The sequence below is a fragment of the Notamacropus eugenii genome, chromosome 2 (assembly GCF_028372415.1).
Source record: "Notamacropus eugenii isolate mMacEug1 chromosome 2, mMacEug1.pri_v2, whole genome shotgun sequence".
NCBI lineage: Eukaryota > Metazoa > Chordata > Mammalia > Diprotodontia > Macropodidae > Notamacropus > Notamacropus eugenii.
In genome coordinates, this window is record NC_092873.1 from 476861646 (window position 1) to 476879260 (window position 17615).

The 17615-nt window shown below is 39.7% G+C and overlaps 1 protein-coding gene across 4 annotated transcripts in view; it reads left to right on the top strand.

Annotated features, from left to right (window-relative positions):
* The window catches only part of F5 (coagulation factor V), an 80072-nt gene that overhangs the window by 30536 nt on the left and 31921 nt on the right, over positions 1 to 17615 (top strand). For 3 of the 4 annotated variants that reach the window (XM_072648696.1, XM_072648697.1, XM_072648698.1), the window contains 6 exons: positions 229 to 403; positions 1667 to 1766; positions 3548 to 3759; positions 9357 to 9507; positions 10819 to 11031; positions 13947 to 17004. In XM_072648696.1, the coding sequence (XP_072504797.1) occupies positions 229 to 403; positions 1667 to 1766; positions 3548 to 3759; positions 9357 to 9507; positions 10819 to 11031; positions 13947 to 17004 (3909 nt within the window). The remainder of the gene's footprint in view (positions 1 to 228; positions 404 to 1666; positions 1767 to 3547; positions 3760 to 9356; positions 9508 to 10818; positions 11032 to 13946; positions 17005 to 17615) is intronic. The other variant, XM_072648699.1, reaches the window with a different exon arrangement.

A 17615-nucleotide genomic window follows, 5' to 3' on the forward strand; every position in this document is an offset into this window, starting at 1 on the left:
AAATAGGCTACCACTCACTTCTACTCTTCTTGGAAACCCCATTAATGGGCCAGAACACCGCCCCCCCATCACAAAAATCCCAGCCATACACTATAAGATTATTCCTGTGTTCTCCTTCACCTCCCTTCCCTGGAGCCCCTTCTACCATCACAACTAATAATGAATTTGTGTTTCAATGGAAGGAAAAAACTAGCCTTCATTGGGTTGATGATTCTCTTTTTCTTTCAGAAAGGATAATGTTTGGTATAACAATTTGGCAAACCAAATTGGGACACGTTATAAGAAGGTAGTCTACAAACAGTACCAAGATGAATCTTTCACTAAACGTATAGAAAATAGTAGTCCCGAAGAAACTGGTATCTTGGGGCCTATCATTAGAGCCCAAGTCAGAGACACCCTCAAAGTAAGTAAGCGATGGTGGGACACAGAGAGTAGTTGAATCATGTAGGGAAGGCCTTGGAGTATATGGAATTTTTTGTTGTTTGTTTTTTTTTTAATTGTATGTCAAATTGACTTCAACATATTTGTTTTGTAAACAGTGAAAAGCAAAAAAAAGGCATACATCATTTCCTCTTTTTCTTCTCTACTCTCTCAAATGTGCAAACATAGCTTTTATGGAGAATCTAATGCCCCTTTATCCATGTCCTACATATGAAGGGGCTTCCATTTACATGGGAGAGTATATTTTCCCAAAGACCCCTGGAGACAGAAGACCCAGGAGACTCTAGAGCACAGGTCCTTAACCATTTTGTGTCATTGATCCCTTGGGCAGCCTGGTGAGGCTCCTTCTCTGAATAGTGTTTTAGATGCATAAAATAAAATACATAGGATGACAAAGGATACCAGTTATATTGAAATAGCTATCAAAACACTAAAAAAAAAGTTCAGGGATCCCAGGTTAAAAACCTCTGTTCTATAGGTGAGAGGAGGAGCCAGGGACTAAAGGAAAAGGTGTTGGATAGAAAGGGAGAGGGTGAGGGAAATGGGAATTATAGAGGGGAGATGGACCTAAGGTCATATCTCCTCCCTTAGCCTCTGGTCTATGACTTTTTTCTCCTCTTCTTTATAGCTAAGTGAGAGTGTAATAGTGGAGGGAGAAGGGCTTAGGGCTTAGGGGGAAGTAGGAAGTAAGAAGAGAAGCTGAACCAGAGGTATGCTGGAGTTCTATGGGAGATGCCTCATGGGAGCCAACTGTCAAATTTTCAGGGTGATCATTTACATCTTGGAAAAATCAGCAAATATTAGAGATGAGGGAGGTTGATTTATTGGGTTTTTTTTTTTGATTGTCTAGATTTAAAAAAGGGATGGGAAAAAATCTTAATAATGCAGATTAAAGTGTGTCACGTGTACAATTTTCCCCCAAGGGAGCCAGTTGTCAAAAATACCAGGACTCCCCAAGATGAACCCACCATTAGTTAACAGCAATCAGCAGTTTAGGGAAGTTTTCCTTTTTGTTCATAAGGATTAGAGATTCTCAGACACCCTTGCTAGGAACAAATCAGGGAACAGTGAGAAACTAGCACTTAGTCAATAGGTATTACCTCCTCCCCACCAATCCAAAGGTGACTATGAAATTTAGTAAACCATTTCAACTGAATGATATATAGACCAAGTAGACTTAATTACTGCAATCATGATTTTTGTGTTTCTTCCCCTACGTTGTTAGATTGTCTTCAAAAATATGGCCAGCCGTCCCTATAGTATTTATCCTCATGGGATAACACTTTCCACAGATGAAGAGAAAGCTATGAATTTTTCAACTTCAGGTTCGTATCTCTGTTCACATGAGTTAGGTGAAGCCTTTGCTCTATTTCAAGACGTTAATGAAGTAGACTTTTCTACTAACTTCCCTTCGTGTATAAATAGTACAGGCAGTCTGCTCACACAGCGCTGGAGAGAGAAGTGAGGAAAGTACTGGGTTTGTCATTAAAGACCTGGAATTTCGATCTCAACTAAGTCACTTACTACCTGTATGACCTTGGGCAAGTCAGACTCTCCAAGTTTCAGTTTCCTCATCTTCACAATGTGGGACTAGATGATCCCTAAGTTCCCTTCCAGCCCTAAATCCATTGGTCCTATATTTCCCAACACCTGGAAGAGTCAGGTAAATCATCATACAGGATCATGTCCCTTTCTTGCTGCCATAGCACCCCCTAGTGGACAAGCACATAAAACAACCGCATATCAAGGCCACTCAAATGGGACTCAAAATCCTTTCGTCTCGGACAACATGGGAACGACCCACCTCCCTGCTTTCCCAGGGCTCAGATAACAGTGGAGTGTTGTAGATAAGTATGGCAGGGACAGCTGGAAAAAACAATGACAGCAATTAGTTTGAATCCCACCTTGTCCATTTATTAGCTATGTATCATGGGCAAGTTATTTAATCTCGATGACACCAAAATGTCTTCCGTAAAATACTTTGGCAATCCTGAAGTTGTATTAGTAAGGGTGAGCCTTCCATGTTGCATATCACAAGCTCTGCATACCTTGTTGTACTATTTTTAATTGAATTCCTTCAGAAGTAGTGAAGCATAGTGGAGAAATGACTACTGGGGCTTGGAGGTAGAAAGACTTGGTTTCGAATCTTTCCTTTGAAATAGCTGTGAGCAAGTCAATTAATTTTTGTCTGTCTCAGGATAGAATTTACATACTAGCCAGATGGGATGAGTTAGCAAAGTAGCAAGAATTCTCATACTAGGAATACCCAACATTGAAGAAAACTTAGGTCTTATTGGCAAATAATGATAATGGCTAGCATTCATATAACACTTGAAGGCTTCCAAAACCCTTTACCAATATTGTCTCATTTTTAACCTCACAACAACCCTGGAATTGAGAAAAATGAGGTGTAGCTTAAATGACTTGCCTAGGGTCACACAGGTAGTTAAGTGTCTGAGAATGGATTTGAATTCAAATCTTCCTGAATCCGGATCCAGCAGTCTATCTTCTCTGTTTGTATTTGTACATTTCCCCAAATGACAATCCATCTTCAAAATGAGATTAATAATACTTGCAGCACTTGCCTGAATAGATTTTTATTAGGATAAACTAAAATAATACATATAATTAATTTAGGTCTATAGGTTTTACACAACATACACACATATCATATTTTATTATGTCACAAATTGTACCCTGGACATGTGATAGGTAGATAGATAGAGAGACAGATATAGATAGATAGATAGATAGATAGATAGATAGATAGATAGATAGATAGATAGATAGATTTTTCTGGCAAACAAGTTTTTTTCCTTGCCAAGATAAGTCTTCTAGGCCTGAAAATTCCTATTGCTTATCTCTGAGTGGCTGACAATTAGGGAAATCGAGGGCTCAGGGATACTGCATCCTAAATACCAAGTTCTGCACTAAACATTTAACATAGACTTTGTCTTCCTATTTGGAAAAGAGGTGATATTGGTCAAGGTCTCATGGTATCAGAACACTTTCTCTTCCTTTTCTTTTGTAGCTTGACTCTCACCAGAATTTTGTCTCTGAAATCACTTTCCAAATGAAAATTCATTATAAATAAACTTTCCTTTAGGCAACAACACCCTGGTCAAAGCTGTCCAACCAGGAGAAACTTACACTTATAAGTGGAACATCCTGGAGTCTGATGAACCCACAGGAAATGATGCTCAGTGTTTAACAAGGCCATATTACAGTATTGTGGACATGCCAAGGGACATTGCTTCAGGCTTGATTGGGCTACTCTTGATTTGTAAGAGCAGAACCTTGGACAATCGAGGAGTACAGGTATTGTATCCCATCATTAATTACCTTTGTCCTTACTTACAAGGTTTGCAGTCTGAACTGGAGAAGATTTGGTCTTGGGTGTTCCTTCTTGCTATATAAACTTACTGTTTGGTTATTTTTCTCTGACCTCTGTCTCCAAATCCAGGTTCTGGGGTATGCTATTGGGTTTTATTCTGGATAATATGGTCTGGATAATTCCCTTCAGGTAAGGGAGCTGGAACAATGGTAGTATTAACAGATAGAAATATTTTGTAGAAAAGCTGAACAGATCCTCTTGTCTAGGTTACTCAAAATAGTCATTTCTACTGGAACTGAATTTCATAAAGCATTTGCTCTATTTTTCAATGTGATTGTTTTCCTGAATGCACCTATTTTTTTTTTTTTTTTGCTAAGTGACCCTCAGGCTTGACGTGCAGAATGGACAGATAGGAGCTAAGAAGATCTGAGAAGAGGCTATTACAACAGTCTAGAAGTGATAAGGGATGAGGGCCTGAAACAGGGTGATTGCAGTGGGAGAGGCTGGATTTGAAAAGATATTGAGGGGGTAGAAAATCCTAGCTGATTTTTGTGGTAAAGGTCAGGTAAGAGTCACAGATGATTACAAGATAATGAGCCCAGGGAAACTGGGAGGATAGTAGTTCCATCTATACACATAAAATCAGGTGAACAGATTTGGGAGGAAAAGGATTTCTTTGGTGTTAATTATGTTGAATTTAAGTTGCTGTTGAAATATACAGACAGAAATGTCTAGTAGTCAGTTGGAAATACATGATTAAAGCCAGCTGTGTGGTGGCTAACATTTAACAATGAGATCTGTAAAAAGTTTAATTCACTTTGGCATCTTCTCCATTACTTTCTTAAGTCAAGACTAACAAAAAAACACTAAATCAAACCTTGATTTGGAGCGTTTCACAATTTCCCAGGTGTAAATGTTCACATTGAAATATTATGGGTTGATCTGAGCTGGTTTCAAGACACCCCTGAAGGTCTGGGGAAAGATTGGAAGACATCTGCATAACAGTGATCGCTGAAGCCAAGGGAAGGGTTGAGATCCCCAAAGGAGAGAGCAGAGAGAGAGAAGAGAAAGGATGCCCAGGACAAAATAAGGGGGAACAGATATGAGAGAACAAGATGAAAAAGCCAGCATAAGAGACAGAAGATGCAGTCAGAGGCACAGTGAGGGAATTGCACCCACAATGTCAGTTGCTGCAAAAAGGCCAAGAAGAATGAAAACTAGGAAAACAGCACTATAAGTTCTGGTGATGAGGAGGGTATGAATAGACTTGAAGAGAGAGTGACGGGAACCGAAAGCCTGATTTCAGGGAGGGTGAGAGTCAGCGTGGTACACTGGAAAGAGTCCTGCAATTGGAGTCAGGAGGGACCTGGGGTCAATACCTGTCTCTTACGTGTATAGTTTTAGGACCATGGACAGGTCACTTAATCTCTCATCTGTAGAATGAAGTTATCTACGGGAATTGTATTTATTGAATAGTATTGTTGTTGTCAAGAGGGAATGAGAGAACCTAAATAAAGCTGTTATTTTTATTTTTTTTTTTGGCTTTTCAAACTTTAAGAGAAGGTAGAAAACAAGCATTTATTAAGTACCTATTAAGTGTCAATTGCTATGTTAAGCACTTTATAAATATCACTTCATTTGATCCTCACAACAACTCTGTGAGTTAGGTCCTCTTATGATCCTCATTTTAGAGCTGAGGAAACTGAGGCAGATAGAGATTAAGTGACTTGCCAGGGTCATATAACTAGTAAATGTCTGAGAAATGTCTTCCTGACTCTGGGCCCAGCGAATCTCCTAGGCTGCCTTATTAAAGGGCTATATAAATATTAACTAATATCACCATCTACTACTACTACTACTACTACTACTGCTGCTGCTGCTGCTGCTGCTGCTGCTGCTGCTGCTGCTGCTGCTGCTACTGCTGCTGCTGCTGCTGCTGCTGCTGCTGCTGCTGCTGCTGCTGCTGCTACTACTACTACTACTACTACTCTGTCTCAAAGTTTGGACTTGACAGGTGGGAATTCCACAACATGAAGGGTAATGAGAACAATTTTTTAAAAATTAAGATAAGAGATATTTGGGCTTGATTATGTGTGTGTTCATCCATTGCCAAAGAAAACCATGCCATCAGAGAAATAATGACATGACTTGCACTTGACTTTGTCTTTTGAGTGAGGGAGGGCTGTGCAGGTCACCAGCCTCACTTCTCCTCCAGAGCCATCTGAATCCAGTGACCAGATATTCATCAGGATGACTGGAGATGACCCAGGATGAGGCAATTGGGGTTAAGTGACTTGCCCAAGGTCACACACCTAGTGAGTGTCAAGTGTCTGAGGTGAGATTTGAACTCAGGTCCTCCTGACTCCTGCACTAGCCACTGCACCACCTAGCTGCCCCAAAGCTTGATTATGAGCTAAGCTGAAGAACGAAGAGGGGAAGAAATTAGGGCTGCTTAAGTAAATAACTGAGTCACAGAATGTCAGGCTTGGAAGAGCCCTCAGAAGATATCTAGTCCAACCCAAATGCTCTTTATAACATACACAAGAGTTGGTCATCCAGCCTTTGCCTGAAGGCTTCCAGTGTGGAAGAAACCTACTCCCTTCCAAGGAAGCACATTCCATCTTTGGCTAGTTCAAATCACTAGCATTTTCTCCCTTGCTACCAGTGTAATATGCTACCCACTTCTCTTGGGAATCATTGCCTTATTAGGCATTTTGGTTCTTACCTTTCCCATTCAAAGATCCTTCTCCTTGGCAGAGAAAAGAGAAACAAAATAATCATTGAGTGGTTCTTCTCTTAGCCACTTTTTATCCTTTTTGCATTCATGCAGGTGGGTGAATATCCAAACCTGTAATTACCAGTTTTGGAGCCTGGGATTAGCACCACAACTTGTGGGCAAGCAGCACAAAACATTCTCAAATCAACTTTTAAAAAAAGTGTTTGTTGATGTATTTTGTTGTTTACATCACAAGAGTTTTCCTCAGTGTCTTTCTCCCTCCCATTCCCAGAGAACCATCCCATATAACAAATAGTACTTTTTAGACAAAAAGAAAAAGGAAAAAAATCAGCACAAAAGATCAATATGCTGAAAAAGTCCCCAAACATATACAATGTGCAACACCTGTCGACTTTCCACAGGTGAGAGGTAGAATATCCTCTCCTATTTCTTCAAAACAGCTTTCTATAACTAGTGCAGTAGATTGGGGTGGAGGAGTAGAAGGAAATGAATGAAGACTTTGAGAGAATCAGAGGTTTGGAGAAAGCATCCTGAGGGAGTTCAGTCACACAGGCTCAATTTTGAAGTGAAGTAGTAGGTAAGATCAGCCTTCTTAGATATGGGGGAGGGGGTATGTGGAATTGAGCAGGAGAAGAGAGAAGAGAAGGTTTAAAATAGCAGCTATAGAGACAGTCATAAGAAATAAATGAATGGATATCTGTGTACCAAGCTAGATACCTGTGCCTGCGATAGATGCTGAGGATAATAACACAAAAATGAAACAGTCCCTGCCTTCAGGTATCTTACATTCTATCAGGGGAAATAGTATGTGCATGTATATTTTTATATACAACATTTTAAAATTTAACATGCATTTAACATGCATAAAACTTAACATTTAAAATGCACAACATTTTAAAAGATTATACCAGTGCCACCACTGGTAGCTGGAGGGATCAGTAAAAGTCTCATGTAGAAGATGGTTCTTGATCTGACCTTTGAAGGAAGACAGAAGGAATTCTAAAAGACAGCAGTGAGGAAGGAGCATATTCCAGGCTTAGGAGGGACATCTGTACAAAGGCACAGAGATGGGATGTCATGTGGAGAGGCATCACTAGTGGGCTGGTTTGGCTGAATTGTGGCATGAGTGAGGAAAGAGTAAGGTATAAATAAATCCAGGGAGATAGGCTGGAGCCATGTTGTGAAGAGTTTTAACTGCCAAATGGAGGCATTTTATATTATCCTAGGGACTAATGGAGAGTTATTGGAATTTTAAGATGATATGATTAGCCATGCACTTTAGGAATATCACTTTGGCTGCCATGTGGAAGAGTAACTGGAGGAGAGAGAAAAACTAAGGTGGGAAGACCAATTAGGAAGCTGTAGTCAGAGATGATGAAAACATCCAACAGCTACATGAGTAAGGAGAAAAGGAAAAGATCCTAGAGAGGAAGAACTGATGAGATTTGGCCCTTGATTGGACATGAAAGGTGAGAGAGTGTGAGGAGTCCATGATGACTCCAAGGTTTTGAGCCAATATGACTAGAAGGATGGTGGTGCCTTCCACATAGATAGGAAAAAGGGTTGGTTTGGGGAAAATGTAATGAGTTCTGCTTTGGATATGTGCTTGAGAAACTTATGAGACATTCAAGTGGAAATGTGATATGAAAGGCAAGGTCAGAAGGGAACTTAGAGATCATCTAAGTCAACACCCAAATTTTTAGATGAAGAAAGTGAGGCTAATGATGTTAAATGTTTTGTCTAAGGTCAAATAGGTCGATCAAAAAGTCAGTAACAGAGTTGGAATCCACACTCAAGTCGTCTTGTGTTCATTGCTGTTTTTATTACTATGCCACACTTTGGTTTCCTTTAAAATTGACCCAGTTCACATGATTTCATGATTGTTTTCCAGAAGTGTTTGGCAACTCAGAATTTAGAGCAGAGGGTGAATCTTCTGTGGGGCACACAGTCAGTCTTGTAGAAGAGTCTAGTGACCTAGATGTTTCAAGAAGTGACCGTAGTGAAAAGATCTTGTTGTTCAGTTGTTTCAGTCATGTCCGATTCTTTGTGAAAACCCATTTGGGATTTTCATGTCAAAGATACTAGAGTTGTTTGCCATCTCCTTCTCCAGCTAATTTTACAGATGAGAAAACTAAAGGGAACAGGGTGAATAACTTCCCCAGGATCACAGAGCTAGTAAATGTTTGAGGCCAGATTTGAACTTAGACTTTCCTAATTCCAGGCCAGTGCTCTATCCACTACACCATCTAGTGACCGGTCTTAGTAGAATGTACTTCCATTTCAATCTTTTGAAAATGAAGGCTATTTTATAAATGGTATTTTAATACACATATATAATATATTAATATTTATTTTTATTATATTATATATGATATTATATAGTATAATAATGTAATAATTAATATAAAATAATTATATAATAAAAATTATAAATAAAATAAACCAGGAATGTGCTGGTAACTGTTTAATCAGCTCTTGTTGAAAACAGTACACACTTTTAAGTTTAATCTGCACTATTAACATTTCTCCACCACTTTCTTAAGTCTAGACAATCATAAAGTAATAAATCAAGCCCCTAACAAGGTCTCCTGAGATGAGCCAAAGGGGATATCTAAATCATAGTAAATTGAGGTTGATTTTAGTAGTTTTCTAAAGTCCTGAAATCCTAAGTCTCAAATGATTGTTAATTGATTAAAAATACTTAGGAATTATTTTGAGAGTTCTTCTCCCCAAAAGAGTTGTGCTATGTTTTCTCTTTTCTGAAAACCCAGATGCTCATCAGGAAGGCAAAGAATGGGAAAAAATGAACATTTTGTGAATAATTCAATTTTTTTTTACTTATAGAGGACGGCAGATTCAGAACAACAAGCTGTGTTTGCTGTATTTGATGAGAACAAAAGCTGGTACCTTGAGGACAATATAAACAGATTTTGTGAAAACCCCTCTTCTGTGAAACGAGATGATCCAAAGTTTTATGCATCCAACATCAAGAGCAGTAAGTAGAAACTCTTCCCCCCCACCCACTCCATTCTATCTGTCACTCCTAGGCTAGATCTGTTTGTAATCTTGTCTATAGACATGCCTGAGGTGAACTTTTGAATTTGCTTCCAGTCCTAGGATTTGATGACCAAAACCCAAGGGTGTCATTGTAGCAAACTGATTGTGACAAGGGGTAGAGTGTCCATTATCCTTAGAAGATTGACTAATCAGGGTCACCAAAGCTGTTCTGTTGGCTACCAGGATGTTCACCTTGCACTTAATCTCATTTGGGTTGAATTTTTTTTCCTATCATTTGTTCATGCATTTTCAGAAAACCAAACAAACCAACCTGTAATTCTCAGAGCTTTTCCATATGGGATGGAAGGTTGAGGGTAGGGGTCAGACATTGACTTTTTGGTTACTTTTATCACTGAATTTCATTTTGCTCATATAAATGTTATGGCCAAAGTCCTTTCAGGAGCTGTTGTCTCCCAAAGAGAAGCTCCATTAGCACATTTATTGATCAGATTCCTTCTTGTAAGTGAAGATAATTATTATTTAGTGTAGATGCAATCTGCACCTTATTACTACTCTTAGTTGTTAAAGATTGTAATGTCTATGAAAATTCAAACATATCAATTATTGATAGGTACAAATAATATTAAGGAAGGCAAGGGACTTTGCTTTTTCTTTAGTGATTACAGTTGACAATTAAAGGATAGGACTTTAATTAAGGAATGTGTTCATTGGTCTTCTATGTTTTGTACATTTGTACATTCTTATGTTGAGTGACATAGTCATTTAATCTCTCATATCCCTTGTATTATGATGCTTTTTTCTCCATGGACTTTTTTCTCCATGTATTCTTCACATTATCCTTCAGAATATATTTGAAGGACTTTAAAGGCAGAGGACCCATCCAAAGGTCTTGAATAGAGCAGGTGCTCCAACAAAAGGGTTGGATAAAGTGATTTCTATATTGCTCTAGATCCTAAAATTATTTATTTTTATGATTCTAAATTTTTTGTTGAATGAATAATGTTTTCTTCAGCTCAGTTCAATGAGGAGAATACAATTCATTTGAGAAGTTTAAAACTGGGGATCCTAGTCACATATCCTTCCTCTCTTCCCTCTCCCCCTCCCATATTACCCACACTCCTCAGTGAGGCTGATGCTTAAATAATCAATACTTCTATGTTAGTGGTGTTGACCTGAGCAAGCGTATCAGCTCTAGTATATAATTCTTCTTGTGTTATTAGATCAAAGTTCCTTCAGTGGTGCAGGTTTGGTGGGAGGAGAGGGTTTTAACTGACTTAGTTTCTTTTAGCAATAAATGGCTTTTTGCCTGAGAGCATACCGACCCTGGGATTTTGTCATGAGGACACTGTCCAGTGGCACTTTTGCAGCGTGGGCATCCAGGATGAGATCCTAACTCTTCACGTGGCTGGCCACTCATTCTTATATGGAAAAAGGCATGAGGATGTCCTGACTCTTTTCCCTATGAGTGGAGAATCTGTAACTGTCACAATGGATAATGTTGGTGAGTAGCTTGGGTATCATGAGAGAACCCTCATAGTTTGCATTTCATCCACTCTCTGCAAAGACTTACTTTATTACTAGAATGATGCTGTTTAGTCTTTTGGTCCCCATAAATGCTTCCATTGGATTCTATTGCCTGTGATTAATATTTTAGAGAACTGCTGGTTCCTTAAGGACTTTGTCAGATTCCACAGGATCCAGTATCTTCAGGGTGTTGGAGTGGTTCAGAGAGGCAGTGTTCTCAGAGATGAAGCCACGTCTTTTCATCACAGCCCCTCTTCCCAGCGATAGAAGTAATCAATCTTGGGCAAGAAGCAACATAAATCAGAAGCATATCCACAGAAATTTCAGGGACTCAGCTACCATAACTCCACTGATGTCATTTCCAAAGGGAGGGCAGCCAGGAGAGCACAGAATAATACAAAGAATGGGCATGACAGTCAGAGCTCAATTGTACTTCATTCTTTAAGGTTTTACAAAAGGCTTTACAATAATAAGAGCTAACATTTACATTGCACTTTCAGGTTTACAAAGTGTCTCACATAGGTTGTCTCATTTTATTCCCACGGTGACTGTGCAAATCACTTAATCTCTATCTGCCCAAGTTTCCTCATCTATAAAATGGAGATCATGAGAACACCTATCTCCCAGGGTCACCATGAGAATAAAATGGTTCAGTTCTCTACCAACTACGCCATACTTCCTCAAGGACCCCTAATCCTGTCCTATTCTATACTAGACATATTCACAAACCTCACCAGCTCCTTCTTCATTCTAGCTTTATACCCAAACTTTAGACCAAAAGCCCAGAAATCATAACCTGGGCTTTTTGAATATACCTATGGTAGTCATGCTCTCTACCTTCCTCTGAAAGCAGTGTCAAATTCAAACAGAAATGGGACCACTAAGCCCTACCTAAGGATTCCCAAGAGGAGGAGGGCATATTGAATTAGAAAATCACAAACATTAGCCTATGTTGTACTGTATTTTTATTTATTTTGTTACATATTTCCAAATTATATTTTAATCTAGTGTCTGCAGCACTCAGGAGTTTTGCCAGCAGCCTACTAGTTTGATACTTTGTCCCTAAGAGACCATGGCTACAGGAACATGGGGTAGAAGTGCCAAAATGTTAGATAATAATTAGATAAAATTAAACAATGATCATATAATTAAAATAAGTAGCACGTGTATAGTATTTCAAGGTTTGCCAAGCACTCTACATATATTGTCTCATTTATCCTCACAGCATTTGGAGCTAGGTGCTATCACTATCTCCATTTTACAATGGAAGAAACTGAGGCAGACAGAGGTTGTGTGACTTGTCCAGGGTCACACAACTAAGAAGTGTTTAAGGCCAGATTTGAACTTAGATTTTCATGGCTCCAGCTCCATAGCTTTATCCACTGTGCCACCTAGCTACTTGGCCACAATTTTTTTTTCTGCAGTCCATGGATTGTGGGAATGGTTTTGTTGACTGATCTTTTACACATGATTCGTACCCTTTTGTGCTTTCTTTCACTTCTGTGACTGCCACATCTCTCTTTCACCAATATTGATGAGCCCAGCCCTTTAGTTCTTTGGTTTCATTTATCTCTAAGTGGTTAGAGGGGAAAACAACTTTTATGTTTAAAAAAATCCCCCCCCCCTTTTTTTTTAACATGGAACCATTAAGATCACATAAATCCATACTATAAAAATAGAAATGCTCTACTCTCAATGAAGTGAGCCTTGAATAGATGTAAGGCTTGCATCTCACACTAGATCTTTGTACTTGCACTAGAATCTTTGACTACTTCTTTGATTGCTACTCTTACTAATAATATTCCTATTCCTGTTTCTATGGTTTCTTACTATTCCCCAAGTTTTTAGCATAAGAGAAGCATTATATCATATTGTGGCAGGAGGATCTGGGTTTGAGTCTGAGAGAACAAATCAATGAAATATACATGTGCAATCAAAACAAAACAAAACCCTAAAACAGCAATAAATCAAATAGCCCTAAAACGCAATGTGGTATTGAGGAAAGAAGGCTGACTTGGAAGTTAGAAACCTGTTTGATTGATACCAGGGAAATGTCTTTAGTCCATGCTGCACAAACCTTCTTAACTCAAATAGGTATGTAGTTATGCTTAATTATTGCTGGCAAAATCCTGGAAACAGGGCTGATAACGGCTTTCCAAAGTAGACACAGACTATCTCTGTATAAAGAAACCTAAAACTATGCATATATACATATACATATGCACATACACAATGATCGTTTTAGAGATATTTGTATAATATATGTGAGTGTTTTATATATACTAAATATATATTAAATATATTAAAATGTGTATTATATCAAAATACATATTAAACATTATCTATTTAAAAGTATATTAAATAGATTAAACTATATGACATATGAAAATCTATAATATAATTATGTGTATATTGTGTATACATATAAAACAATCATGTTTTGGGTTTATATAGTACATGTACACAGGACATTGCTGTTGGCTGCCCTTTGTCCTGAGAGGACCAAAGACATCACTAGCGTGATGTCTTAACGTGTGAGTGAATTGCATTTAAGTGAGACGGAGCTGAGCAAAGTCTTCACATATGTGTATTATATTACATATGGACATAAACCTATTCAGTATGTTTTATATATTTGTATAGTTAGTGTTTTACATATATATGTATTTATATCTGATTTATCTCTTTGTATTGCTTTTTTATGGAGAGGGGAACAGAGATAATATGTGTTTATGTTACTAAAGACCTCTTTGATTCCTGATTCATCCTTTCTTATGTAAATTCAGAGTGGATTAGGAATTACCTTCCAGATTAGTTCTGTTGCTGCTGCTGCTGTTTTAACCAGATTTGATATGTTTGCTGGACCAATAATTTTCTCTTCTGTTTTCGTAGGAACCTGGATGCTGACTTCTATAAGTTCCAACCAGAGAAACCAAAACCTTAGGTTGCGATTTAGGGATGTTAAATGTATAAGGGATTATGAGGATGACTCCTATGAAATTGTATTTGATGACAGTGTGGGAAAGGCTGCCGCAGAAAAGAATAAAGCCACCACCAGAAGCATGCCTGATTCAACGGAAGCTGGAGGGGAAGATGATAGTGATTACCAGGATGAACTGGCTTTGCAGTTTGGTATTAGATCATTTAGAAATTCATCAGGACCTCATGAGGGAGATGAGCTCCTTAACTTGACTTCTTTGTTTATGGAGGAAATCTCTGAAATGATTCCCCTAAATGTGAATGCATCTTTGGGTACCTCTCAGCCTTCCCCAAAAGACCCTGGTAGCATTCCCAAACTTCAAGCCACTCTTCCTTACTCAGCAACCACAACTGGGCCTCCCTTGAACAACATCACCACTACAAGTACACACTCCATTGCATTACACTCTGTAGTCTCCATTCTGAAGAATCCCAGGCCCCATTCTGAAGAACCTGTCAAGAAGGGGGACTTGTCCATGGGGACAGCCTTGTATTCTCTTGATGCAGAAGAAATCCAAAGCCAAGTAGATGCCAAGAAGAAAGCCAGCCAGACCAATGAGGAGACTTCTAAATTTATCACTACCTCAGCTAACCAACCTGAGGCAGAAAGAAATACATCAGTACAATACAGTCATACACAGGTAGAACTACAAACAGGTACTGTGAGGGTGAATTTAACTCCAGATCAGCTTGATCTTCAGAGCCGTGACACTCCCAACTCCAGAGCAGGAACACAACATCTTTTAGAGGATCTGGTAGTTGTTAACCAGAAGGACCCACCAAAGGTTTTGAATGAGAAATGGAATGTGGTTTCTGAGAAAGGGAACTATGAAATCATCAAAGATACAAATGAAGATAAAGTTGAAGATAAGCTGTTTAACAGCCCCCAGGATGCCACAAAATCTAGGAAAGAAGGAATTCCTTCTGCTAATTGGCACAATCCTTTAAAAATAGGAAAAAGCAGAGAAAATGGTAGGTTCAGGAAATCTTCAGTTTTGATTAAGACCCGAAAAAGGAAAAGAGTTACCAAGTTTGCACAAAATATGCTGATGTCCCCTAGAGGTTTCAAGCCTCTAAAAGGAAGGTACAATGTCACATTACTCCGCTGGGGGTCCAATCATTCACTCCTACCCGATGAATCCAATGAGGTGCCATCCTCTAAGGGCCTAGAACAAGTATCCCCCACTTCAGACCTTGACCAGAATTTCCCTACTGTGGACCTGGATCAGACATTTCCTCCAACAGAGTTTAGCAAGATATCCCCTGATCTAAAGTTTAGTGAAACAGTCTCTACTCTAGACTTTGAATCTACAACCCATCATCCAGATTTCTATCAGACATTTTCCCCTCCAGATCTTCATCAAACTTCTTTGCCTCTAGACCTTCATGAGACATTCTCCCCTCCAGACCTTAATAAGATGCCTTTCTCTTCCTCCCCCTATGAGACAACACCTGAAGGGTCTGAAGGGTCAGACCCCTATGAAGCATTCTTTTCTCCAGATATCTTTGACACAACTCCCCCTTCAGACCCCTATGAAGCATCCTTCCCTCCAGAGGTCTATGAGACAACTCCCCCTCCAGACCCCTATGAAGCATCCTCCCCTCCAGAGGTCTATGAGACAACTCCCCCTCCAGACCCCTATGAAGCATCCTTCCCTCCAGAGGTCTATGAGACAACTCCCCCTCCAGACCCCTATGAAGCATCCTCCCCTCCAGAGGTCTATGAGACAACTCCCCCTCCAGACCCCTATGAAGCATCCTTCCCTCCAGAGGTCTATGAGACAACTCCCCCTTCAGACCCCTATGAAGCATCCTTCCCTCCAGAGATCTATGAGACAACTCCCCCTTCAGACCCCTATGAAGCATTCTTTTCTCCAGATATCTTTGACACAACTCCCCCTTCAGACCCCTATGAAGCATCCTTCCCTCCAGAGATCTATGAGACAACTCCCCCTTCAGACCCCTATGAAGCATCCTTCCCTCCAGAGGTCTATGAGACAACTCCCCCTCCAGACCCCTATGAAGCATCCTCCCCTCCAGAGGTCTATGAGACAACTCCCCCTCCAGACCCCTATGAAGCATCCTTCCCTCCAGAGGTCTATGAGACAACTCCCCCTTCAGACCCCTATGAAGCATCCTTCCCTCCAGAGATCTATGAGACAACTCCCCCTTCAGACCCCTATGAAGCATTCTTTTCTCCAGATATCTTTGAGACAACTCCCCCTCCAGACCCCTATGAAGCATCCTCCCCTCCAGGGGCCTATGAGACAACTCCCCCTTCAGACCCCTATGAAGCATTCTTTTCTCCAGATATCTTTGACACAACTCCCCCTTCAGACCCCTATGAAGCATCCTCCCCTCCAGGGGTCTATGAGACAACTCCCCCTTCAGACCCCTATGAAGCATCCTTCCCTCCAGAGGTCTATGAAACAACTCCCCCTTCATACCCTTATGAAGCATCCTTCCCTCCAGAGGTCTATAAGACAACTCCCCCTTCAGATCCCTATGAAGCATTCTTTTCTCCAGATATCTTTGAGACAACTCCCCCTCCAGACCCCTATGAAGCATCCTTCCCTCCAGATGTCTATGAAACAACTCCCCCTTCAAACCCCTCCTCCCCAGTTCCTGAATCAATATCCCAATCACTTCCACCCACAATCAATGTTACAGAGAGGCCAAGACAACTTAATGCAGCGATTATAGTGGGCCTTACCAAAGCTGATGGGAATTATGTTGAGTATATTCCAGGGCAAGACCTCAAAGACAATGAAGATGATGATGATGATTATGTTGAAGATACCTACGTACACTATGATGACCCTTACCAAACAGACAGAAGGACAGATACAAGCTCACTCAGAAACCCTGACAACATTGCAGCATGGTATCTCCGAAGCCACAAAGGAAATAGAAAAAATTACTACATTGCTGCTGAGGAAGTACTTTGGGATTATTCAAAATTCTCCAAAAGGTTTGGAAAACTTCCTTTTATATCCTATATACCTCTGCTATGATGATGAAAGGGATACTTCTGATCTCACTTGCTGGTCCTTTTTATTCTTTTCCAATGACCAACAAGGGATTTTATTTGGTCCACTCTACAGTGGACTGTTCATATGGTTAGAGTAAGGAATAATGACTGGGCAATCTGCATGTTCCACAGATATTCAAGAGAATTTAAGGGAAGCCCTCAGCACAGTGAATAGACTCCCCATGGTGAACCTGTAGACGAACATGGGCAAGAGTTGAACAGGATGGACAGGCACAGATGGGTTGGTAATCCCAGATCAGCCTTGTTGGAGGCAATACCCATATCAATGAAATTATGGGTCTATTGGAGTCCAGTGCAGTCCTGGTCAGTGGCATCATGAATTCAGTTAAAAATCCTTAAGATACCAGTGACAAACAGCAGGAACAACAGTTCAATTTTTAAAAGCCAGTACGTAGTTAAAGTTCATAATTTTATAAGTTTACAAAGCACTTTCCTCACAAATGTTACAATTTTATAGCAATGAAACAAAAGCTGATTTGGTTAAGTAATAGCTGATATTTACACAGTTACAAATCACTTTGCATACATTA